At 48.8% G+C, this 27,903-nt stretch overlaps 1 protein-coding gene across 1 annotated transcript in view; it reads left to right on the forward strand.

Annotated features, from left to right (window-relative positions):
* The first annotated feature begins 13,159 nt into the window (after positions 1-13,159).
* The window catches only part of C6H1orf53 (chromosome 6 C1orf53 homolog), a 40,229-nt gene continuing 25,485 nt past the window's right edge, over positions 13,160-27,903 (forward strand). The window contains exon 1 of the mRNA XM_068242654.1: positions 13,160-13,485. Within this exon, the coding sequence (XP_068098755.1) occupies positions 13,222-13,485 (264 nt within the window). The 5' untranslated portion in view covers positions 13,160-13,221. The remainder of the gene's footprint in view (positions 13,486-27,903) is intronic.

Genomic DNA, 27,903 nt, shown 5'->3' on the forward strand with positions numbered 1-27,903 from the left:
TACTGGGTGACTGGGATTAATATTCAGAAAAGTGGGTGGAGCCTAAAAATGCCAATTAAAATCGCCTGTTAATTTTCAAGGGGAATATTAAAATTTCTGCCATTCTTGCACTGTTAATGGCACAAGCCTCAAACCTGGTACAGTTAGTCATTGAGGTTCAAATTCAGAAAAGGGGACAGAGCCACAGTTTCATTTCTTGGGAAAATACAAATTATTGATGCCAAGGACCCCAAAGCTGACAAACTTGGTCATTGAGTGACTGTGTCCAGGTTACAAAAAGTGGGCAGAGCCAAAAACAAATTTCACTGGGAAAATGTAGACTGCAATCCTTCTTACACTGTTTATGGCAGGGTTCCCAAACTTTGCCCAGATGGTCACTGGGTGACTGAGATTAATATTCAGGGAGTGGGTGGAGCCTAAACTAGCCAATCAAAATTCACCTGTTGATTTTCAAGGGGAATATTTAAATTGCTGCCATTTTTACACTAGTAATAGCAGATGCCTCAAACCTGCTACAGTTATTGAGTGACTGGGGTTCAAATGCTGGAGAGGGGCGCAGCCACAAACAGCCAATCTGATTTGTTTAATTTCTATGGGAATATACAAATTATTGATGCTAAAGACCCGAAAGCTCACAAACTTGTTCACCTAGTGTTTGTGCGTTAGGGTTAGAAAAAGTGGGCGGAACCAACACCAGTCAAATACATACCCGGGCAACCCTGGGTCATCAGTGGGTGAAGACAAATACAAATTTCACTGGGAAAATGTAAACTGCAGCCATTCTTACACGGTTAATGGCGGGGTTCTTAAACTTTGCACAGTTGGTCACTCAGTGAATGGGATTAATATTCAGAGAAGTGGGTGGAGCCTACAGAAGTGAATAAAGCTTCACCTATTGCTTTTCAAGGGAATATTTAATTGCTACCATTCTTGCACTGTTAATGGCACAGGCCTCAGACCTAGTACAGTTGGTCATTGGGTGACTGGGGTTCAAATTCAGAAAAGGGGGTGGAGCCACAAACGGCCCATCAGATTTTTTCATTTCAATGCAAATTATTGATGCCAAAGACCACAAAACTCACAAACTTGGTCATTGAGTAATTGTGTGTTAGGGTTAGAAAAAGTGGGTGGAGCTGACACCAGCCAAATACATACCCGGGCAACGCCCGGCAATCAGCTAGTTCCCTATAAAAGTGTTCACATATGAGTGGTTCAATTCCGATTCGCTCACCAAAGCGCTGCCTGTACCATTTTCAGGGCGATTTGCCTGTAATGGAAGGTATAGGGAAATCGCAAAACGCTTGAAAACTACGGGTAGAACTTACCGGTAGCTGTATTTCTACGAGTCCTCCAGGACGGCTCCCAACATGAGAGATAGCTAGTTCCTACCCCTAGGAAACACGCCCAGTACAAGTTTTACTTAAGCCTCACTCACCCCAGAATCCCTCAGTATTAGCAGAGTAGACCAGATCCAGGGATTGAGCTTAATCTATATTCCATCCTCCACTTAGGCAGACATTATATCTTACCCAAATAGGGAGGGAACTAAGGTAGCCGTCCTGGAGGACTCGTAGAAATACCTCTACCGGTAAGTTCTACCCGTAGTTCTCTCCTCGTCCTCCAGGACGGCTCCCAACATGAGAGACCACCGAGGACCCCAATTTACCTTAGGGAGGGATAATGTTCTGCAACACCTTCCTTCCAAACGACATATCTTGGCTAGAGAGGAGATCCACTCTGTAGTGCTTGACAAACGTATGGTGGTTCTTCCAGATGGCCGCTCTGCAGATCTGCTCAAGTGATGCGCCAGACCTTTCAGCCCAAGAAGTTGAGAGTGACCTAACTAAATGAGCCCTAATATTTTGTGGGGGTGATTGTCCCTGACTGGAGTAAGCAGATACAATAACTTCTCTAAGCCACCTAGCGATAGTATCCTTGGATACCTTTAAACCTTTCTTTACCCCTGAAAAGGACACGAAAAGATGATTTGATCTCCTAAAGGGAGAGGTAGCTTCGAGATAGGCCAACACTGTCCTCCTGACATCAAGCCTGTGCCATTCTTCTTCCTTGCTATTTGAAGGGGGATCACAAAAAGACGGGATAATAATCTCTTGGGATCTGTGAAAGGTAGAACTAACCTTAGGGAGATAGGTTGGGTCTGTCCTGAAGACTATTCTATCAGGGAAAATTTGCATAAATGGGTCTTTTATGGAAAGTGCCTGTAAGTCACCAATCCTACGTGCTGAAGTGACTGAGACAAGAAATGCAGTTTTAAACGTCAGAGCTCTGAGGGTAGCTTTATCCAAAGGCTCAAAAGGATCTTTAATCAAAGACTTCAAAACCAAATTTAAATCCCACGGGGGAACCAGCTTTGTCGGCAAGGGTCTAGACCTAACGACTGCCTTTAAAAAAATCAATAATGGCCTGTTCTTTGGCCAATTTAATATTCAAAAATAAAGAAAGGGCTGTTACCTGTACTCGCAGCGTACTAGGAGCTAAGCCCAGATCCACTCCGTCCTGTAGAAAATCAAGAATAACAGGGACATCATTACTTATGATACCCTTTTTTAACTTCCACGAACAAAAAACTTTCCAAAATTTACAGTAAATCTTTCTTGTGCTGAGTTTTCTGCACTTCACAATAGTCAGAATTACTCGATCTGAAAATCCTCTATCTTTTAAGGATCTCCATTCAAGAACCAAGCTGCCAGGGAAAATTTCCCCGGGCTTGGGTGATACTCTCCTTTCTGTATCAGTAAATCCCTCCTCCAAGGAAGAAACCACGGGCCTTTGGTTGCCAAGTGACAAAGATCCGGAAACCATATCTGTCGAGGCCAAAACGGAGCTATAAAGATCACCCGGGCTGCCTCTGTCCTCACTCTCGATAGAGTGCGAGCAATTAGAGGAAAAGGAGGGAATGCATATAACAGTTCCCCCGGCCATGGTACTGCCAGAGCATCCAGTCTTTCCAGAGGGGCAGATGGATCGAGCGAAAATAACACCTTTGTTTTTGCATTGAGGGGAGACGCAAACAGGTCTACACTGGGGGACCCCCACATGCTGGAGATTCCCCGATAAACCTCTTCGTTTAACCCCCTTGGCGGTATGAAAAATACCGCCAGGGGGCAGCGCAGCAGGGTTTTTTTTGATTTTTTTTTTTAAATCATGTAGCGAGCCCAGGGCTCGCTACATGATAGCCGCTGCTCAGCGGCATCCCCCCAGCCCCGCCGATCGCCTCCGGCGATAGGCGATCAGGAAATCCCGTTCAAAGAACGGGATTTCCTGGAGGGCTTCCCCCGTCGCCATGGCGACGGGGCGGGATGACGTCACCGACGTCAGCGACGTCGGGACGTCATTGGGAGACCCGATCCACCCCTTGGCGCTGCCTGGCACTGATTGGCCAGGCAGCGCAGGGGTCTGGGGAGGGGGCCGCGCGCCGCACCGGATAGCGGCGATCGGGCGCGCGGTGGCGGCGATCGGGGTGCTGGCGCAGCTAGCAAAGTGCTAGCTGCGTCCAGCAAAAAAAAAATTATTTAAATCGGCCCAGCAGGGCCTGAGCGGCACCCTCCTCCGGCAGCTTACCCCGTGTCACACACACGGGGTTACCGCTAAGGAGGTTAAGGACCATTCCGCTTCCACCAGCCGGGGCCGACTTAGCTGGTCTGCCAAAAAATTTCGCGAGCCCTTTATATGAATGGAGGTTATTGATAGCAGGTTTACTTCTGCCCACTCCATGATTTCTAGCGCTAAGGTTCTCAGAGCCCTGACCCTTGTACCCCCTTGTTTTTGAATATAAGAGACTGTGACTATGTTGTCTGATAGTATTACTACATGAGTTTGTCTCAGAAGAGGGAAAAAATGATCTAGTGCCAATTTTACCGCCATGAGCTCCTTGTAGTTTGAAGATGTTGCACACATTTGCTGACTCCACACTCCCCGTGTGTGTGAATGGGCACAATGAGCCCCCCAGCCCCTGTGACTGGCATCTGTATATATCCGAATCACAGGGGATGGGTGCCAATACTTGCCCTGATTGAGACTGGAAAAGTGTTCCCACCACTCGAGTGAGACCTTTACTTCCTGAGTTAATAGGAAGTTGTTGTCTAAAGGAGTCCTGCCGTGGTTGAAGAAATTCAGCACCCATTCTTGTAGAATTCTGGTGTGACTCTGTGCCCACACTACCGCTGGAATGACAGATGTCATCAATCCTAGAAGTGACATAGCTTCTCTGAGGGAAACCCTCTCCTTCGCTCTGAAGGAACGTACCCTCTGTATTATGGCTTCCTGTTTTTCCTCTGGAAGGAAAGTCATTTCCCGTGATGCATCTATCCAGAACCCTAGATACATCACCCTTTGAGCCGGGACTAACATTGATTTTTCCAAATTGAGGAGCCAACCCAGCTTTGACAAGACCTGTATGCTCAGATTCAGATCTGCTGTTAGTTTTTCCCTCGACTCTGCTAGAATAAGCAGGTCGTCGAGATAGGGAATAATTTTGATCTGGCACAGATGTAGATGCGTAGTGACCTCTGTCATAATTTTGGTAAATATTCGCGGGGCTGTGGAGATACCAAATGGCAGAGCTCGGTACTGGAAATGACATATCGTGTCTCCCAGAATGACAGCAAACCTTAGAAAACTTTGGTATGAGGGGTGTATTGGCACATGGAGATAAGCATCTCTTAAGTCGAGGGTTACCATGAAGGCATTTTTCGGAATCAGGGACTGCACTGAGGACACCGTTTCCATCCTGAATTTTAATACTTGAATGAATGAATTTAGCGACTTTAAATTGAGAATCATTCGGTATTTCCCCGAGGGTTTTTTTATCATGAAGACTCTTGAATAGAATCCCTGGCCCCACTGTTCCTTTGGGACTCTGGAAATTACTTCCTGGTTGAGGAGTGACAGCACTGATGCTTTGAGTGCAGAGGATTTTTCTATTTCCTTTGGGCAGCCTGTTAGGACAAAGTTTGTTGGGGGGTTTAAAGTAAACTTGATTTTGTACCCCGTAGCAATCAGATCTAGGATGAACTGATTTTGGGTAACTTGACTCCATTAATCTATAAACTGAAGGAGTCTCCCCCCTACAGGCACCATGTCACTTGTCCTGTTTGGACCCTCCAGCGGGGCCTTTTTTGAAGATAAAGGAGGACTTTCCCCTTGTAGAGGGGTAGGTCCACTTCCTTTTCTGTGGCTGTAAACGTTGGTCCTTATGAAAGAAGGGTTTCTTACCTCGAAAGGACTTTTTTTGCTGTAATTTCTTCCTTTTGTCGGGGAATTTCTTTCCCTTGCCTGAGGATCTTTCCAGAATATCCTCTAGGTCCTTGCCAAATAGGAGGTCTCCCTCAAACTTCATGGCACATAATTTTTGCTTGGAGCTAAGATCCCCTTCCCAGGTGTTGAGCCATATCGCCCTCCTTGTAGTATTAATTAGGGCTGATATCCTAGCGGTTGCTCTAATAAATTCTGTTGCGGCATCCGCTAGGAAGGCGACCGGCCGGGAAATGACGGGAAATGATTCAAGTATCTCTGCGTGAGGGGTCCCTGCAATAAGATGATCCCTTAAACCTGCCAACCAACTGTTTAAGTTTCTGGCAATACAGACTGAAGCAATGGCTGGTTTGAAAGCGAATGCAATGGCCTCCCAGGCTCTTTTAAGCATCGTTTCAGCCTTCCTGTCCATCGGGTCCTTTAACGACCCTGTGTCTTCAAAAGACAAATCTGTATCCTTAGAATACTGCGAAAGTGCGGCGTCCAATCTAGGACACTTGGCCCATTGGGATATGTCCTCTTCCTTAAAAGGGAATCTACGCTTGAAGGATTTGGGAATATATAATCTTTTTTCTGGATCATTCCTCTGATCCGTAATAACCTTAGTAATTGCTGGGTGAACAGGGAAGGATCGCCCTTCTATAGACTGTAACCCCTGATAGATTCCATCTCTAGCTGAGGAATCCGGGGTTTGTTCGAGAATTTCCTCAGCCTCGTACACTGCCCTCAGAAGCTCTGACGTTTCCTTTGCACTAAATAAATACTTTGCTGATTTAGCTCTGGAAACGGACTCAGAATCCAGTTTATCCTCAGTCTCCTCAACAGAATCATCTGCGGAGGTAGTAACAGCATAACCCTGGACCTCAACCTGCCCCGGCATGGAAGTACCAGCCTGCTGGGTATCTTAGGGGCCCCCTGGCTTTGATCTACCAGGCTCGGCTGAGGAGAAACCACTGGAAAAACACTGGATGACATAACAGTGCGGAAAGCCTGGAGAGTTGAGGAGAACTCTTTCCTCATTGACTCCATAAAGTTTAACATTACTTCAGATGGGTCAGCTTTCTCCTTTACAATACATTTCTGACAAGTAGACTTAGTAGATGAGGCTGAAAGTTTGGCATCACACTTTGAGCATCTCTTAGATTTTTCTCTGTGCTTGACAGCCAGCGTCTACAATAAAGCACAAACAGAAATATCCCAAGATTTGAAGTTTGTCGCTTCAGAATAGCAAAGACAAATATTCATGAGGCTCCATGTTTGTTCAGTGCCCCCAGCATAACCTGTTCACTGAAAAACAGCAATGCCCCAGCCACAGCAGCGCTGTGGAAATAGAACTGCCTGAATTCCGCATACCTGGCTAGCTGGATCAGGAGAGTTCTTGCGGCCATCAGCGGAGGAACCTGCAGCCTGCTCCATGTCCTCCCTGTTTGTTCGAGTGGCTGGACTGCACTGGCGTGTAACACGCCGCCGCGGCCACGCTTAAACAGCGCTGTGCCCTGTGACCCGGAAGTACACGCGTACTTCCGGTTACGCTCGCGCGATACCTCTGCCACCGCCCCCTCCAGCGTCAGCTGACACTGTGCTCCCGGCCAGCGTCTTCCCCGATGGAGGAATCCGCAAGCGAGCACGGAAGTCAGGAAAGTCACCGTCCATTCCTTCCAGCCCGACACTAGCTCAACCCGCAGGCATCCAGGGAGCGAAGGGGAGAGGCACTTCTAAGCAGCAACACCTGCCCAGGTAATACAGGCCTAATACCTGCACTGGATGTTTCCTGGGTGGGAAACACAGCAATACTGAGGGATTCTGGGGTGAGTGAGGCTTAAGTAAAACTTGTACTGGGCGTGTTTCCTAGGGGGAGGAACTGGCTATCTCTCATGTTGAGAGCCGTCCTGGAGGACGAGGAGAGAAAGTGCTTTGTATAGTGATTTGTATAGTGATTTCCCAAGTGCTTTTAAGAATAAATACATTGTATGTATTTTTTTTTACGGGTCAAAGAGTTCACTTCCAGATGTCAGAAAACTCGGCTGCATCAAGCGCTGCTGTCAATCATGGCCACGTGGCCAGGCACGTGCACAGGGGGGTGCTCTGGGTGCCCAGGCACCCCCCTTTTTAAAATCTTCAAAAAAGGCCCCTCTCGCCGCGCAAAATAAGCTCCACCCCGACCGTGATAAGCCCCGCCCACCCGCTGGAAGCTCCGCCCCCGCCTGGGACACTTTCAAGTGAAGAGGCCCAGACAGGAATCCTAGTGTGGCATACTGACCTCTCCCTCCACCTAGGACCTATACTGACCTCTCCCTCCCCCAGCACCCATAGTGACCTCTCCCTCCACCTAGTACCCAGTGACCACTCCCTCCCCTAGCACTCACAGTGACCTCTCCCTCCACCTAGGACCCATACTGACCTCTCCATACCCAGTACCCACAGTGACCTCTCCCTCCCCAGCACCCACAGTGACCTCTCCCTCCACCTAGCACCCACAGTGACCTCTCTCTTACCCAGCACCCACAGTGACCTCTCTCTTACCCAGCACCCACAGTGACCTCTCCCTCCACCTGGGACCCATAGTGACCTCTCCCTCCCCAGCACCCACAGTGACCTCTCCCTCCACCTAGCACCCACAGTGATCTCTCCCTCCACCTAGCACCCACAGTGACCTCTCCCTCCCCAGCTCTAGCAGTGATCCGGCCTACCCCAGCACCCACAATGACCTCTCCCTCCCCCAGCACCCACAGTGACCTCTTCCTCCACCTGGGACCCATAGTGACCTCTCCCTCCACCTAGCACCCACAGTGATCTCTCCCTCCACCTAGGACCCATAGTGACCTCTCCCTCCCCCAGCACCCACAGTGACCTCTCCCTCCACCTAGCACCCACAGTGACCTCTCCCTCCCCAGCTCTAGCAGTGATCCTGCCTACCCCAGCACCCACACTGACCTATCCCTCCCCCAGCACCCACAGTGATTTTTCCTTCCCCCAGTGGCTACCCTCCTGTCCCCTGCAGCACCCACAGGGACCTCCCATCCCAAAAGCAGCACCTACAGTGACCTCTCCCATTGCCAGCGCCCACAGTGGCTTCCCCCAACACCCAGCATCCACTCCCTCCTCCAGTAACCACACTGACTTCTCCCAGCACCCACAGTGGCCTACCCTTCCCCCAGCACCCACACTGACCTCTACCTCCCTTAGCAGCAACTATGCCATTCATAGCAGCACCCATAGTGACCTCCCACCCCCTGCACCCACAATGACCTCTACCTCCCGAGACCCACAGTGATCTCCCCCAAAGGACCCACAGTGACCTCCCTTTCCTCCAGCACCCATACTGACCTCTACTTTCCACAGCACCCACAGTTACTTCTCCCCCCAGCACCCACAGTGACCTATCCTTCCCCCATCAACCACACTGACCTCGACCTCCCCTAGCAGTAACTATGCCATTCATAGCAGTACCCACAGTGACCTCCCACCCCCTGCACCCACAGCAATCTCACCAATATTCAGCACCCACATTACACTCAACCAGTAACCCCCACTATAGCAAGCACCCAGTACTTGCACCAAACACCTTGCACCCAATACTCACATCTGGCCTCAATATGGCACTTAGTACTTGCATCAAACAGCCACATGACACCCAATACCTGCACCCCTTCACCCTATAGCTAGCACCCAGTACTCACACCTACATGGCACAGTACTTGCACCCAGCTCTGACATGTCACTCACTACTCACACCTGCACACAGCCTCCACATGGCACCCACTCACATAACCAGTACTAGCACCCGATGTACCTGCACTCAGAACCCACGTGACACACAACACCCACCCAGAGCTAGCACCCAGTGCAGGCATGGCACCAAGTATTTGCACCTATGTGATACCCAGTACCTGCACCCAACACCCACATGTTTCATCTGCAGTAGTTCCAGTTGCACTAAGCCTCCACTTGGTGCCCAGCACCCACACCAAGCACTCACATATGACATCCAGTACTTGCACCCAGAACTCAAAAGGGACTGAGTACCTGCAATCAACACCTACATGATGGTTGATACACACCCATACAGCCAGAATCCACATGACACCCTGTACCAGCACCCAGAACCCACATGGCACCCAGCATCTGCCTTTAGCACCCACATGACAACAAATATCCCACTAGCCAGCACCCATCACCCATATGTCACCATGTACTCACTCCCAGTACCCACTTGGCACTCAGTATTTGCACCTAAGACCCACATACCCCCATAATCAACACCCACATGGCACAGTACTCACACGTCACCAAGTTCCAAAGTCATTATATGCACCTAGTACCCGTAAATGGCCAGCACCCAAATAGCACCCAGTACCCATCCTTGGTCCGAACCCATATGAGACACAGTACTCCCCCATGGCACACATCCAGACCACGCATGGCACTCCCTACTCACTCATGTCCAACACTCACATGGCTCCCTGTACCAATTAGCACTCACATGGCTCCCACTATTGTTTATCACCATCTGCTACTCATTCAGCACCCAATACTGCATAGCACCCACTGCAAATAAACACCCAATACAAACTGGACCTTGGTACCCAAAGCAGCTTGACACAGACTTTACGTTGGCATCTCGGCACCCACTGCAACTTACCACAAAGTGAACCTTTGCGTCTTACCATCCACTGCATCTGGGCACCCACTGCACCTTGGCACTTACTGCAGTTTTGCATCTACTAATGCTTAGCAACCACTGCATATTGGTAACCACTTCTTTGCCTGAAAAGAGGCTTGGGAGCTGATCAAGAGGGACAGAAGTCCCAATAATGAAAGGTGAGACAGTGGGCACCTATCACTGCTGATTTGAGGGTGATAGCACCAAAAGAGTTGGAAGGAGACACACAGTCTGCCTGATACTGCTATAAAGGTGTGTGTGTGTGTGTGTGTGGGGGGGGGGGGGGATAAGACCGCCTTATGCTTTATGGAGAGGGGGTATTACATACACAATTTAGCACGATTTATCGATTTCAATTTTGAGCACCACACCCTTGAGGATCCTCTGCATGGCCCTGCCCCTTCCTGCAGCACCCACACTGACCTCTACTTTTCCCATCAGCCACCCCTTCCCCTCATAGCTGGCACCCAGTACTCACACTCACATGACACCAAGTATCTGCACCTGGGCCTAAAATTGCACCCAGTACTCACACCTGCACACAGCTTCCACATGGCACCCACTATCTGCACCAAGTATCCACTTAACCCGTAACCGCACCCAAAGTACCTGCATTCAAAACCCATGTGATGCCCAAAGCCCACCCATAGCCAGCACCCAGTACAGGCATGGCGGCAAGTATTCGCACCCATGTCACACCCGGTACCTGCACCCAGCACCCACATGACATCCAGTACATGCACCCAGATCTTACATGGCACTAAGTTCTTGCAATCAACACCCGCATGACACTCGATACCCAACCATAGCCAGAACCCACATGACACTCAGTACTTACACCCAGAACCCACATGGCACCCATCATCTGCATTCAGCAGCATGACAATCAATACCCCCCTAGCCAGAAACGATGAGGGGGCCTGCGGGGGAAGGCATTGCCAGGCCCCTTTTTTTAAATTTGAGCACCCCCCACTTAAGGACCCTCTGCACGTGGCCCACGGCACAATGCGCAGGTGCAGAACTACTGCGCATTGCACCGCGGACCACGTGGCCATGATTGACAGCGGTTCTTCATGCAGCCACAGTAAAGACAACCTCGAGGTCGGCCTGAACAGCGTGCGGGGAGACCAGGACAGCGGCGGAGAGCAGATCGGTCAGCGTAGGACAGTCGGCTGCCAGGGGCTGGAGAAAGGCTGATTTTTTTATTTCTCCCTGATGACTCCTTTGAGCATGCTCTATCACAGGGTTTCTCAACTCAGTCCTCAAGTACCCCCAACAGTGCATGTTATGCAGAAAACCTGAGATATTTACATGTCATGTCATTAGTGTTTCAGCAGAGCTCATTAACTACCTCTGTGGATTTCCACAAAACATGCACTGTTGGGGTACTTGACTGAGTTGAGAAACCAAACTAAATCACACCAGCATTTATACCTTAGTTGATCATTTAAGAGCTACAACTTATCTTAATCCAGTGCTGACCACTATAATATGTCAATTTGTTTTCCAAAGAACTGATACAGACAACAGTACATCCGTACGGCACCATCTATATCAATACAAGTGGAATATAGGTGCTACACTCTGGAAACTTAGCATGGAGTACCTTTCTGGCCTTGGTTTCTGGGCTCTGCATCATCTTCTCATATCTATGCCAATTAACAGTCTGGCTCAGTCCCTCGCCATCCTCCTCCGCTTCCTGGATCCTCTGCAATTCAGTCCAGTAATCCCGTCAGTTGGCACATATTTCACATTTGCACCTCAGCTATGCAAGTCCCGTCGCCAGGAGAGTTCTGCACCTGTGCAGTGGGAGTGGGAGCACATGTGGCCGAACTGCGCCTGCACTGACTGGAGGGATTACCGGACTGAATTGCGCAGGATCCAGGAGAACAGCCTTTCGTTTCAGGTTTACTTTAGGGGAGAAAAACAGAGATGAAGTGGTTAACCCGTTCGGGAAGGCAGTGATTGAAACCTACACCCTGTTTGGAGGCTGTTATTCCTGCCAGGACATAGATTTCACCTCTCTCCCCCACTGCACACTCTCGCCGCTGTCTCCCCGCTGCAACTCACTCGCCTTGCAGTCAGTATCACAGCAGACCTCCTTGAGCCTGTCAGTAGCCGATTTCATTGGATCCTGACTCTGTCTTGCTGTCATAGAAACGGCAGAGCAGGTGGGTTGAGGCGACTAGTGTATGGCGCCATTGTGATATTGGTGACTGCTGGTACTGAAGAGCAGGGATGGGCATCCAAGTAATTACAAGGTCATAATTACTCGGATTCAAAATTGTAATGAAGTGTGATTAATACAACCACCGAATACAGGGGGTTAACTTACCCAGAAGTCCGTGGATCCTATGCGTTAAATTGCTCTCATACGTGGCCTATGGGATGCGTTCCACCACTCACTACCGCACTTCTTCTGGACGGAAGGAGGAATTGCGCTAGTAAGTGGTGGAACGCATCCCATAGGCCATGTATGATGTGATGGACCGCAAAGGACCCCGTGAACCTCTGGGTAAGTTAAGTTTCCCGTGGTCACACCTGGGATAATTACCGTTTCAAATCCAAGTAGTTACGAACTCATGACTACTCAGAGCCCATCCCTCCTGAAGGGGTTAAAATCTATGAATATCTGTGATAATTGCCTTTCCTATTTTGTCAGCCATTGCATTGTAGTTTCCCCAGTGCTTGCTACTTTTGTTAGGGCCCGTTTCCACTATTGCGAATCTGCATGAGTTTTCTGCATGCAGCTTTGCATAACAAATACAAGTGGATAGGCCTGTTTCCACTTGTCAGAAATCCTGTGCGGCTTTGTGTGCAGGAAAAATCTGCACGGCAGAGCCATCAGAATTCGCACACCGCAAGACGTTTACGCTACGCAAATTTTACTGCAAATTCACGTACATTTTTACATAAAATCAATGTAAAAGCACACATGCACTGACATGGTTAAATTTGCATACTTACTAGCATATGCAAAAAAAGTACACAAATTTGCGGTAAAATTCGCGTTTTCCACGACGAATTCGCACCGCACAAGTGGAAACAAGCCCTTAAGACTGTACTTGATTTACTAGAAAAAAAAAAGTACATCAAGTAATGCAATATATTATTTTGTACATAATTTGTTTTATAGTGAACTGCCACACTGAGACTACCCATATACAAACAGACAGAGATCATTTCCTGTGTAAACAGCAGGGAAACCCCGATTCTCAGTATGGCCTGCACGGAACAGGTGAGATGAGCCGGGGACCTCCTGGCCGGAGGAGGAATGCTGAGCGATGCACGTGGCCCGGAGCTCCCGCTGCTGGGGTCTCGCTGTCACACTAGGAAGGGTGCCACCCCGATTACACCGGGCCGTCCTCTCCTCCACGTGTATACACTTGCGCTCCTGCAATGCAGACATGCCGGGAGACGCTGCTTCCTCTGAGCTGCACACAAGCGGGGAGAAGCCGCAGGACAGCCCGGGGATCAGACGAGTGGATAAGGCCGCGCTGGATCCGGACGTGCTCCGGATAGTGGATGCTCATGAGGCTGCCTGCATGGTAAGAGCCTTGCCTGACAGCGGGGGAGGAGCAGCAAGGTCCACTACTAATGCTGCTACTGTCCTGCCAATCACTTGGGCGACCTCTGCTTGCCATCTGTTTTTGTGATTGCTTATTGATACTGTGCTTATTGTACTCATGCATAGTCACACAATATTGTTACTGTAGTATATTATATTTTGTTACTGTAAATGGCATATAATATATATACAGAGAAATGTCTTGCAAACACAGGGAGAACAAACGATCTTGATGGACTTCGCTTTTGACCACCTTGCCTTCACCACTCACTGCAGCTCCCTATGGGCCAGGGGGGAGGACTGGGACCTTTTGGCCTGGGGGGAAAACACAAACTAGAGGCCCGTTTTCACGGCAGCCCCAGCCCAAATGACATCACACACGTGCCCCACGTGTAGAGTGACCATATTTTTGTGGGTCCAACCTGGGACAGGGAGGGGGGCGTGGGGCGCCGCGTCGAACAGTGGGGAGGACTGAGCGCGCAGCGGCGAAGACTGGGGGGGTTGCGCTGCGCCAAAAAATGGGCGTGGCCATGACATTGTATGGGCGGAGCTAACGTAATGATGTAACAGCGAGGCATAAGAAAGCAGTGTTTACGCCATGATGTGGACAAACGAGACTTTGCATCATGGGTGTGCAGAAACTGTGTGATGCTAATAGTATACCGTAACCACAAAGCAGCAAACATAGCCATCTATGACCATTAAATAATAAATGTAGTAACAGTTACCCCGGACACCAGAAAATAAACGCAATAGGCAACATGTCAGCACAAAATAACCGCAATGCGGGCAACATGTCAGTACAAAATAAACGCAATGCGGGCAACATGTCGGTACAAAATAAACGCATTGCGGGCAACATGTCGGTACAAAATAAACGCAATGCGGGCAAACATTTCACCAGAAAAGAAACGCACTGCGGGCAAACATTTCACTAGAAAAGAAACGCACTGCGGGCAAACATTTCGCTAGAAAAGAAACAATGCGGGCAAACATTTCACCAGAAAAGAAACGCACTGCGGGCAAACATTTCGCTAGAAAAGAAACAATGCGGGCAAACATTTCACCAGAAAAGAAACGCAATGCGGGCAAACATTTCGCTAGAAAAGAAACGCACTGCGGGCAAACATTTCGCTAGAAAAGAAACAATGCGGGCAAACATTTCACCAGAAAAGAAACGCAATGCGGGCAAACATTTCGCTAGAAAAGAAACAATGCGGGCAAACATTTCACCAGAAAAGAAACGCAATGCGGGCAAACATTTCGCTAGAAAAGAAACAATGCAGGCAAACATTTCCCCAGAAAAGAAACGCAATGCGGGCAAACATTTCACCAGAAAAGAAACAATGCGGGCAAACATTTCGCTAGAAAAGAAACAATGCGGGCAAACATTTCACCAGAAAAGAAACGCAATGCGTGCAAACATTTCGCTAGAAAAGAAACAATGCGGGCAAACATTTCACCAGAAAAGAAACAATGCGGGCAAACATTTCGCTAGAAAAGAAACAATGTAGGCAAACATTTCGCTAGAAAAGAAACGCAATGCGGGCAAACATTTAGCTAGAAAAGAAACGCAATGCGGGCAAACATTTCGCTAGAAAAGAAACAATGCGGGCAAACATTTCACCAGAAAAGAAACAATGCGGGCAAACATTTCGCTAGAAAAGAAACGCAATGCGGGCAAACATTTTGCTAGAAAAGAAACAATGCGGGCAAACATTTCACCTGGAAAAGAAACCTAATGCGGGCAAACATTTCACCTGGAAAAGAAAGCAATGATTTACTCACCTGGCAGAAGTGTCCGGCCTCTGGCGCGCTGCTCCGTCCCGGGAAACGTCTTGTTCCTCCTGCTCTTCTCTCCCGTGCTGACAGGGCTACGGCAAGATGGCGCCCGAAGCCCTGTACTGGAGACACAAATAGGTCTCCAGTACAGGGCTTCGGCAGCCATCTTGCCGTAGCCCTGCTCGCCTGCCGGTGTCGGAAACAGACACCGGAAGAGGAGGCTGGAGCGGGGCTGCAGGCAATGAACTGGCACGGCGTCTATAGACGCCGCTGCCAGTTCATGCGGAGAGAGTGGCCAGAGTCCCGAGGCCGGAAAGTCCCGCTGCTGAAAGCGGGACGTTTCCCGGGACCTCATTAAGCCTGGGACAGCGGACCCCGAATCCGGGACGTGTCCCGGGCAATCCGGGACGTCTGGTCACTCTACCCACGTGCTATATGTCGGTAGTCACGTGGGAAATACAGCAAGGACACTCGAGGGACAGCGTGACAGGTAAAGTATAAATGCACTGGCTCCGGGGGGCACATAATACATTTTGCGTTACAACGGTTAGGGTTTCTATCACTTACACAAGTCCTGCAAGCAGCCCTTCTGAAGTCTAGGGACTGTCTGCAAGCAGCCCTTCTGAAGTCTAGGGACTGTCGAAAACTTTTCAACCTAGACAATATCTTATGTAGCTGTGCACATGCAGTTAACAATGGTGAGAGATCAGACAGATTTTTTTTTTCCCACGGACCCTGCAGGCAAGCTTCTGCTCTGTATCATGCTGTGTATACTTACTAGCTTGCCCGTCCTGCAATTGCTCTGTAATTGGGCATTTATTTCCCTCATTCAGCCTAGTGTTTCACATTGCCTTATACAAAAACCTGAATTCACCAGGCACAATGCCAGCCCTAAATCACTAAATGAGAGGCAGCCTGGGGGGAAATCTCCCCCGTCCCCCCTGGCCAGTCCTCCCCTGCTATGGGCCATACGCGTGAGTGAAACAATAATCCCTGCAACCCTGGTTATCATAGGGGGCTCAGGATCTGGGGGGAAGGTGGTCCTGCAGAGTAGCAGTGTAGCGTTTTACATTACCTACTCCTCATGGCGATCCTAGTCAGTTTACAGATGCCATGCAGCCAGCCAATCACCATGTGGCTTCTGTTCATGTCACATAGGACTGAAGCCACATAGTAATAGGCTGGGTGCACAGCACTTGCAACCTTAAAGTGAACCTTAACCACCCTGGCGTTCTATTGAGATCGCCAGGGCGGCTGCGGGAGGGTTTTTTTTTTTAATTAAAAAAAAAAAACTATTTCATGCAGCCAATTGAAAGTTGGCTGCATGAAAGCCCACTAGAGGGCGCTCCGGAGGCGTTCTTCTGATCGCCTCCGGCAAGCAGAAGTAACAAGGAAGGCTGTAATGAGCAGCCTTCCTTGTTTGGCTTTCCTCGTCGCCATGGCGACGAGCGGAGTGACGTCATGGACGTCAGCCGCCTCCGATCCAGCCCTTAGCGCTGGCCGGAACTGCGCAGGGCTCGGGCGGCTGGGGGGACCCTCTTTCGCCGCTGCTCGCGGCGGATCGCCGCAGAGCGGCGGCGATCAGGCAGCACACGTGGCTGGCAAAGTGCCGGCTGCGTGTGCTGCTTTTTATTTCATCAAAATCGGCCCAGCAGGGCCTGAGCGGCACCCTCTGGCGGTAATGGACGAGCTGCGCTCGTCCATACCGCTAAGGTGGTTAAAGAGAGTCTGAAGCGAGAATAAATCTCGCTTCAGACCTCATAGATAGCAGGGGCACGACCGCCGCTATCCCGCGGCTTAACGGGGGTCCCTTCACCCCCAAATCCCCTCGTTTCAGCGGGGGAGCGCTTCCTGGTTGGGGCAGGGCTAACCGCCGCAGCCCTGCTCCACGCGCGTCTGACAGCGCGTATCTCCGCCTCTCCCCCGCCCCTTTCAGTCTTCCTTCACTGAGAGGGGCGGGGGAGAGGCGGTGATGCGCCACTGATAGACGCGACTGGAGGCAGGGCTGCAGCCGTTAGCCCTGCCTCCAGGAGCGACCAAGTCTGCGACCAAGTGTCGCAGTGGGGGGTTTGGGGGTGAAGGGACCCCTGTTTAGCGGTGCTATAGCGGCGGTTTAGCAGGGGCACACGTGCCCCTGCTAACTATGAGCTCTGAAGCGAGATTTATTCTCGCTTCAGAGTCTCTTTAAGCCTACAAAAAAAATCCACCGACTCCGACTCCTCAGTTTAGGATTCCTCCGACTCCGACTCCTCTAATTTGCATATTACAATTTAGTTGATTAAAAGTATGTAACATGAAATTCGTCTCTTAACTGCCAACGCTTAGGAATTATACAAGACAACTGAAGTGAAAAGGATATGTAGACTACTATATTTATTCCCTTTAGACTAAAACTAGTCCTTGGTAAGAGTACTTGTAAAAGGTACAAACCAGAACAAAGAACATCTATCAGGCCCTAGGCAATGTAAGTGTTGGTACATGTAAGAATGATGTGCAGGTACTCTGCAGGGGAATGAGGAGATTCTTCCTCTATTAGGGCTGGTGCACACCGAGCGGCTTTTTGGGCGTTTTCAGATCCGCTTGCGGCTGCGGATCTGCTTGGTCAATGTATCTCAATGGGGTGGTGCACACCAGAGCGGCAGGCGTTTTGCAGAAACGAAAAATGCCTGGGTGAGGCATTTTTTGGATTGCGGATGCGTTTCTGCCTCAATGTTAAGTATAGGAAAAACGCAAACCGCTCTGAAAAACGGCACTTCAGAGCGGTTTTGCAGGCGTTTTTGTTACAGAAGCTGTTCAGTAACAGCTTTACTGTAACAATATATGAAATCTACTATACTGAAAACCGCAGCAGCAATCCGCAAAACGCCATAGAAAAATTAAAAAAAGCGTTTAAAAATCTGCTAGCATTTTGCGGATCTGCTAGCGGGTTTTGGTGTGCACCAGCCCTCACACATTATTCATGCACAATCTGTACAAGGTTTATGGGTGACAGACAACACCTCTGTGTTCAAGGTGCACAGCATTCTCAGTGGATTCCCTGCAGCTCTGTGGGGAGTGCATATGTAGAGTATAGTACTACTGTGTAACAAAGTAAACCTGAGACAGATGAAATTAAAGTTTTATACATACCTGGGGCTTCCTCCAGCCGCCTTCAGGATAATCAGTCCCTCGTTGTCCTCCTCCACCACCTGGATCTTCTGCTATGAGTCCAGGTACTTGAGCCAGTCGGGCGTAGTGCGCATGCACACACTCCGCCGCCAGGAGCATACTACACCTGTGCAGCACTATTGCACAGGTGCAGAATGTTCCTGGCTGTGGGAGCGGCATGCGGCCGGACAGCGCTGACTGGTTGAATTACCAGGACTCATAGCAGAAGATCCGGGTGGTGGAGGACAGCGAGGGACTGATTAGCCTGAAGGGGGCTGGAGGAAGCCCCAGGTATGTATAAAACTTTACTTTTCATCTGTCTCAGGTACCCTTTAATTTGTAGTCACCAAACCAAATTTTAACAACATATTAAATTATTTGATTTCATCAGCAAAGGGAGTGCATACATTTGCATAAATCAGCATCAGTGCAGAAATATTTCCATCTCATTGACCATCTCTATTAGTGACACAGCTACACATCAGGCTTTATTCTTACAGCATAGATGTTATTTAGTATATATAAGAGATTCCTGTGTACACATCATATATACAGTCACAATCAGATATGTATATCTGACCTTAAAAATACAGGGACTGCTTTATTGAAGCAGCACAAGTAACTAATTTTGATTGGTTTATTTCATTTTTGTGGACTAAGCACAGCTATTACTGTATATATACTGTATATATACATTATTTTTAATGACTATTATCTGAGAAATAGAACATTTTATCATATTTTCTATTTTAATTACAGTTACAAATTCATTAGGAGTCGGAGTCGGTGCATTTTTTCCCGACTCCGACTCCAGGCACCCAAAATTGCCCGACTCCACGACTCCGACTCCACGACTCCGACTCCACAGCCCTGGATTCTTTGCGTTCCCAGCCACAATCTCGCCCCCTATACTGCTATTGCGGCAAGGAAGGCCGCAATAGCAGTATAGGGGGCGAGATTGTGGCTGGGAACGCGAAGAATCCAGGGCTGTGGAGTCGGAGTCGTGGAGTCGGAGTCGTGGAGTCGGGCAATTTTGGGTGCCTGGAGTCGGAGTCGGGAAAAAATGCACCGACTCCGACTCCTAATGAATTTGTAACTGTAATTAAAATAGAAAATATGATAAAATGTTCTATTTCTCAGATAATAGTTCCCAGCCACAATCTCGCCCCCTATACTGCTATTGCGGCAAGGAAGGCCGCAATAGCAGCATAGGGGGAGATATTGTGGCTGGGAACGCGAAGAATCACTCGCGTTCCCAGCCTGACGGCCGGTGAGGGCGAAACTGGAAGTACCCGCCAGCAGGGACAGGAGGATCGGAGGGACACGGCGAGGGCACCGGTCAGCTGCAGGGGGCTGAGGGAAGCCCCAGGTGAGTAAAACTCATTTTTTTTTTCGACTTAAAGGAGTCATCAGGGGATATATCGTAAAATAAGTGGTAGTTACCGGGGGCTTCCTCCAGCTCCATGCTCCCTGCGCAGTCCGCTCCGGCCCACGTGGCGGTGATTGACAGCGCCGCTCGCGCAGGCGCAGTACAGAGCGACCTGGAGGTCGCTCTGACGTCATCGCTGGGGACCGGGACAGACCTGCGGCGAACGGCTGCGGTCAGAGCTGCGGCGAGGGACGTCCTGGGAGCTTGGAGCTGGAGGAAGCCCCTGGTAAGTACCACTTATTTTACGATATATCCCCTGATGACTCCTTTAAGTGCCTCTTTAACAGAAAGGGAAGAGGGTTCTGATTTGCAGCCAGGAGCAGGTAATGTATATCGCTCCGCTGCTGCTCTGCATTGTACAGGACCGGAGCTGATGCTGAGCACCATGGCATTGCTACCTCGCTCCTGTGAGATGTTTATCATTTGTCGCTACCTTGCACACTCCTGATGTCCGCTACAATGCTGGGCAGAACCGCATTCGCTCAATGTCTGCGGCTACATGCCAGGCTTCCCTCAGTGAACCAATGCAGAGCCCTGGCAGAAGGCAGGAGGAGCCGGCAAACCAGACCAGGATGGAAGAGCAGAGGACAGATTCAATTGTGTCAGAGTAGACGCTTGTCAGAAGTTTTTTTTGGGCCATACCGAAATTCTTCAGTTGGCAAAGGAAGAATAGCCTCTGCTGGGCAGTGTTGTGGAGGCAGTGTTGGTCTTCCATCTCAGGTCGTTGGAGATGGTTGTACCCAGAAGGCGGACACAGGGGACTCTTTCAACTTCTTTGCCATCAATACGGATTGGAGGTGGGGCGGAGGCATGCTTCTTAAAATCAACATTCATCTGAACAGTTTTTTGTGGTGTTTAGAACCAGCCCGTTCTCCCTACACCAGTGGCAGATTCTACTGACCTGACGGTGGTATGTCTGCTCATCGTTTTTGGTGATGAGGCTGACTGTGGTGGTGTTGTCAGCGAATTTGATTACTTTGACAGAGTCTGCTGTGGATCTGCAGTTCATATATAGGGAGAACAGAAATGGCGACAGGACGCACCCTTGTGGGGCCCCTGTGTTGGTGATCCTAGGTTGTGAGGAGATAGCACCTAGCTTGACAACCTGGGATCTGTTTGTGAGGAAGTCTGTGATCCACAGGCATAGGGTAGGGTGGACACTGAGTGTGGCAAGGTTCTCCTGAAGTATTTTGGGGCTGACGGTATTAAACGCTTAGCTGAAGTCCAGTAGGAGGATCCTGGCGTAAGAGGCCTGACTGTCCAGGTGATCATTGACAAGCTCCAAGCAGATGTTAATGGCGTCATTGGTGGACCTGATCGCTCTGTACTCAAACTGATGCTGGTCCAGCAGGGCTTCTGTGGGAAGCTTGAGGAGGGGAAGCACCACAGGCCTGAATTTGTTGAGGTCGGAGACTCCCTGCATTTTGGGGACAGGGGTGATGATGGACCTCTTGAAGCAAGCCTGCCTGAAGGGACTTGGGAGAAAGCTGCCGAGCACAAGTTTTCAGGCAGGCTGGTAACACTCTGTCCGGGCCTAAGGCTTTCCTAGCTTTTTGCCTTAAAATGGACCAGAACTCAGAACTCCTCTCTACTCTAAAAGATACACAACAGCATAATAACCTTTAAACAAAAAACATGTATTTGTTACAGCTGATACAAATCCTAAAATAAATCTGCACAGTTTCTACTTCCTGATTCATGAAAGCAGACATATTGTTTACAGCCTGTACTTTCAAATGGGCTTATCTGCCATAGGCAGTCATGTGACACGGGGGGAGATCAAATTACAACTTGAGATTAGACACAAATGAGGGGGAATTACACATGCTAAACTCTTTAAATACATACGGGGTGCATTTCTGTTGTTTTCCTTGTGTCCTGTGCAAGAGTTCAGGTCCACTTTAACAGGTAATGCAGAACATCGGCCTCCTTCACCGCTGGAGGGGGTGAGTTTGGGCTCAGGACATGTAAGGCATAGGAGGGGGCAGGTGGCTGTGGGGTTCCTGCAGATGATGCCTGGTTCTCGAATCTGCAGTAGAAGTCACTGAGATTCTCGGCAAGCTCAGTGCTGTATGTTGCATCGGGTAAGGCTTATAGTTGGTGGCAGCATTCAGCCCTTTCGAAACAGCTCGAGAGTCGTTCAAGTAGAGGTTCTGTTTCAGCTTTTCCGCATAGCTTTCTTGGTGGCTCTCCGTTCTCTGTTCAGTGGCTGGATGGTGTAATGGTTAAGGGCTCTGCCTCTGACACAGGAGACCAGGGTTCGAATCTCAGCTCTGCCTGTTCAGTAAGCCACCACCTATTCAGTAGGAGACCTTAGGCAAGTTTCCCTAACACTGCTACTGCCTATAGAGCGCGTCCCAGTGGCTGCAGCTCTGGCGCTTTGAGTCCGCCAGGAGAAAAGCGCGATATAAATGTTATTTGTCTTGTCTTGTCTTGTCTCCTGATTGCTGGACTTGTACGCGGCTTCTTTGACTCGCAATTGCCATGGTTTTTTTCTTTTTGCTAACCATGGTTTGTCGTTCAGATAGAGTTTGAAGGTTGTCATTAGTATACACCTAGACCTCACAGAAGATGATGTACGCGGTTACATTGTCCGCCCACTTGTCTAAGTTTGGAGCTTCCAGACTGTCGAAGCAGGCCTGAAGTTGTAGCTTAGCCTCACTTGACCACACATTGGAGGAGAGAAGATCTGAGGGAAAAAAAACATTTACTTACCTGGGGCTTCCTCTAGCCCCTGGCAACTGTCCTGTGCCCTCGCTGCAGCTCCACTCCCAGCCGGTGGCCCGGGGGGTGTCCTCCATTGCTGATGCCAACCTCGCTCGTGATCGCCCTGATGTGGTCTGGAGTGTTCTGCGCAGGTGCAGTAATTCTGCGCCTGCGCAGAACACGCCAGACCACGTGAGCGTGATCGCAAGTGGCGCTCACACAGGCACAGTAGATGCTGGTTGGCATCTGTAACGGAGGGGACCCCTGGCCACCGTCTGGAAGCGTAGCTGTGGCGAGGGACATATGGACTGCCAGGGGCTAGAGGAAGCCCCGGGTGAGTAGATCCTTTTTTATTTTTTTTAAATCAACCTCCTCTTATTTGTCCTTTAAAGGACTGGTTTCAAAGTTTCCAGGCACCTCCTGTAAGTGGGCATTAGGTGGATGAGGCAGTGGTCAGATAAGCCTAGTGCTGTGCACGGGATGGCTTTGTATGCAACCTTCAGCTTCGTATAGCAGTGGTCGAGGGTGTTAGCATTCCTGGTGGGGCAGGTGACATGCTGTTGGAAGCGAGGCAGCTCTTGGCTGAGGTTGGCCCTATTGAAGTCCCCCATGATAATGAACAGCGAGTTCGGAAGTGACGTCTCCCACTGCATGACGGTATCGATGGGATCGCGCAGGGCAGTCTTAACCTCAGCATCAGGTGGAATGTACACGCCAACAAGGTCGTAGGAGGAGAACTCCTTGGGTGAGTATGTCAGCCTGCAGTTCAAGTTCTGGTGTGCTTTTCTTGGCCAGTACAGAGGTGTTGGAGCACCGAGTGGAGCTGATGTAGAAACAGATGCCGCCCCCTTTCCTTTTTCCTGAGAGGGTGCTGTTATGGTCTGCTTTGATGAGGCTGAAACCTGTGAGGTGAAGGGCTCTGTCAGGGATGTCATTGTGAAGCTACGTTTCCCTAAAGCAGGGATGGCTGACCGCAAGTGAGCGATAATATCTTCATCACGTATGCGCGTAACTGTCGTGCGATATGCTCGTAGTGGGACCGCAGACGAAGAATGCTCCCGGCGATGGGAGCACAACAGGGCGAATTGCAGACAATCCAAGCGGAGGAGGACGGCGAGGGATTGATCAGCCTGGAGGGGGCTGGAGAAAGTGCCAGGTATGTACAGTATATATATTTTTTTATTTTGTCAGTCTCAGGTTTTCTTTAAAGGACACCCAAGTCTTAAAGAGTATCATTTTACTTACCTGGGGCTTCTTCCAGCTCCTGTAGTCTTGTAGGTGACTCGCTGTCCTCCCAGTCCCCTTCCTCGATCTGCTATGTGGTTTGGTAAAGTCCATGAGTTAGCCAAGTCGTGCACTACTGGGCATGTTCAGCGGTGGAGGGGCAGACAAGTGGATGGCCTGGTGAGGCTAAGGATAAAGGGTCTGTGGTTAGTCATTCCCTCTGTCCTCCTGGCAAACCTCAGCTCCCTTCCCAACAAGTTTGACGAACTCTGACTGTTTGGCAACAAAAGAGAGATCTGTCAAAATACCCCAGTCCTTTACTTTACAGAATCATGGCTGCATGGTGACATCTCAGACAATGCCCCACATCTCACTGGATTCAGCCTCATCCAGGCGAACCCTGACCAAGCTGTCTCTGAGAAAAAGAAAAGCGGCAGTATGTTTCTATGTGAGCTCCTTATGTTGCTTCCACACATCAACACTAGCCAAGAGGTGCTCCCTCAAAACCGACTCCTACTCATCAACTGTATGATGAAATACTTGCCCTTGTGGGTGTGCACACCCCACCAGACACTGCGGTTAAACTTGCCCTCAGTGACCCCATAATGCAGTGGCAGACATCCCATCCAGACTCCCTGTTCATCATTTCAGCAGAGCAAACTTCTGCCAAGAGCTGCCTTGATCCAAACAGTACGTCTCCTGCCCCACTAGGAACTTGAATACCCTCAACCATTGCTACACGGTCCTGAAGGAAATGTACAAGGCTTTCCCAAGTCCACCAAAGTGTGGTCAAGCGAGGCCAAACTCCAACTTCAAGCCTGTTTTGACTGCATAGACTGGAAGGCCCTGATAGCGCTAAATTTAAATGGGTGGCTGGACAATGTTACCTCCTACATCAGGATCTGTGAAGACGCCTGCATACCAACCAAGTATTTCAAAGTCTATCCAAACAATAAACCGTGGTTCACAAACAACTGTTGAGATGATCATCAACTTCAGGAAACAAACCCCAACCCAAATCCAATCTATATTGATGGCACACAAGTTGAAGAGTATCTTCTTGGTGGCTGGATGGTGTACTGGTTAAGGGCTCTGCCTCTGACACAGGAGACCAGGGTTCAAATCTCGGCTCTTCCTGCTAAGTAAGCCAGTAATTCAGTAAGGAGCTCTTTGGGCGAGACTCCCTAACACTGCTACTGCCTACTGAGTGCGCTCTAGTGGCTGCCTCACAAGCGCCTTGAGTCCGACAGGAGAAAAGCGATATACAAAATAAGGAATTATTAAGGAATTATTAATGCCTGCCTCCCAGGCACAACCATGTCGCCCAACCTGAGCTGGAAGACCAACACCGTCTCTATTCAAAAGAAGCCCAGCAGAGACTTTTCTTCCTTTAAACACAAAAAAGTTTGGTATGTCTCAGGAACTTCTAAAGTTCTTCTAACTTCTACTCTGCCACTATCGAATCTGCCCTCTCTTCATCCATCCTGGTCTGGTATGCTGGCTGCTCTGCCAGTGACAGACACAAACTTCAGACGGTCATCAGATCAGCGGAGAGGATAATTGGGAAACCCCTTCCCCCACTAAATCTCCTTCACAACAGGGCTGTGGAGTCGGTACAAAAATAATCCGACTCCTCAGTTTATGAAACCTCTGCCTCCAGGTACACAAAATTGCTCCCACTCCTCGACTCCGACTCCACAGCCCTGCTTCGCAACTCCAGACTGCCCTCCAGAGAAACAAGGATTGCTAATGACCCCTAACACCCAGGCTACTGTTTCTTCAGTTGGCTCCCATTAGGCCAGAGGTTCGGGCCATCTCCACCAGGACCGCAAGGCATAGGAACACTTTTTCCGTTCTGCTGTCAAACTCTTGACCTCTCCCCATGCCCGTCACCCCTCCTCCTTTTCATCCTTAGGCTACGGCTACTGTTGTACCCTGGATGCTGTCATTGACAATCTGTTTTTAGTGATAAGCTGCTGTTGCTATAGCCTGGTTTGTGTTGTTTTTGACAATCTGTTCCTATGTATGTTCCCTGGTTGTGCAAAAAAAAAAAAGTTTGGGTACAACCCAATTGTGCTTGGCAAATAAAACATTCTCATGTGCTGACCTGGGATATGAGACTCATATCTGTGCTACTGGCTTTAATGGCAATGTATTAAAAGCTGGCATTATTTCATTAAGTGGGGATAGGAGGACACGACTGATCCCAACACTCTTATTAAAACAAGATAGGTGGATTGTACTTGATGATCTAGGACTAGTTAGTTTCATTGACTTTTCAGTGTTGAATGCAAGCCTTGTGGTCTGAATCTGTACTTATAATCGCATGTCTAATCCAGCTAACTGTGAAACCCGATGTATGAATCTGTCAGGGCCCTGACACACCAGAGAGCATTTTGTGGGCCATTTAAAAAAAAAAAAACGGTTCCACTGACTTACATCAAAATCGCTGTAAAATAGCCACGATCGAGATTTTTCAAAAATTCGCAATTGCTGCAATTTTGCTGCGATTTTATTGTAAGTCAATGGAAGTGTCTTAAAAAACAACCCGCAAAACGTGTGTCTCTCCAGTTTGTCAGGGCCCTAAGGCCCCTTTTACACTATATCAGTTGCTCTCAGTTATAACTGAAAGGACAGCTGATTTTCAAAGTAATGTCCATGTTTTTCTATGGTTCAGTTCACACACTACGCACTTTAACTGAATGCTTTTTCACAATGCACTGCTATGAAAAGTTAAAATGCATCAGTTTTTAAGTGTATAGTGTTAAAGAGGCCTTTTATGTTTTCCTGAGTGTTATTATTTTATACCTACTGAAAATCTAGATAAAACATTTTACAAATTATCTATCTATCTATCTATCTATCTATCTATCTATCTATCTATCTATCTATCTATCTATCTATCTATATATATATATATATATATATATATATATATATATATATATATATATATAAAAACTGTATTTTGATAATGTGTGAAAATATCACCTAGGAGTTTTATCCCAGGAAATATTTTTTTTTGTCTTCTCTACAAAAATAACTTCAGCATTTAGCAATTGAAAAATGTAATTTAAAAAGTAATATCAAACTTATTTGAAATATTTTCTTCCATGCTGAAAGGTCTTTTTATTGGTATGGTTTGAAAATATCACCATGTTGAAAGCTCAGGAGAAAAGGTAATAGAATATGGGCAGGGGTCTAGTCCTGGGAAAAGAGGTGAGTGGACTTACCTCAAAAAACCCTGAGGTGTGCTGAAAAATGGTCATGGTCATGCTGCAGAACATGGGCGTGGTCATGGGTGGGGCCAAATATACATGACCTTAGCAGTGGTGTAAAAGGTCTTTCAGGGAAGTTTGAGCTCTGCCGTAGTGTATCCCCAAAAATAGATGTAATCTGACAGCATTTCACCACAAATGCACGTAATCTGGCAGAAGTTCCTCCAAAATACAGATAACTTGGCAGTGGTTCCCCCAAAATAGACGTAATCTGGTGGCAGTGGTTCCCCCAAAATAGACGTAATCTGGCAGCAGCAGTTCCCCCAACATACACATAATCTGGAAGCAGTTCCCCAAAATACGCATAATCTGGCAGCGGATCACCCAAAAAACACGTAACACCCAAAATACATGTAAGCTGGCAGAAGCCCCCCCCCCCCCCCCCCCCCAAAACACACAATCTGACAATCTGGCAGCGGTTCCCCAAAATACACGTAATTTGGCAGCAGCCGTTCCCCTAACATGCACATAATCTGTCAGATGTTCCCCAAAATATACTTAATCTGTCAGCAGCAGTTCCCCAAAAATACGGATAGTCTGACAGCAGTTTCCCCAAAATAGGTACCCCCCAGTATAGGTAACCAGGTCTATAGGTGTCCCCCGTATAAGTAGCCATGTGTATAGTTGTCCCCAGAATAGGTAGCCAGGTCAATAGGTGTCTTCAGAATAGGTAGCCAGGTCTATAGGTGTTCCCAGAATAGGTAGCCAGGTCTACAGTTGTCTCCAGTATAGGTAGCCAGGTCTATAGGTGTCCCCAGCATAAGTAAGCCATGTGTATAGCTGTCCCCAGAATAGGTCGCCAGGTGTATAGATGTCCCTAGAATAGGTAGCC

This window comes from Hyperolius riggenbachi, chromosome 6 (genome assembly GCF_040937935.1).
Source record: "Hyperolius riggenbachi isolate aHypRig1 chromosome 6, aHypRig1.pri, whole genome shotgun sequence".
Classification (NCBI taxonomy): Eukaryota; Metazoa; Chordata; class Amphibia; order Anura; family Hyperoliidae; genus Hyperolius; species Hyperolius riggenbachi.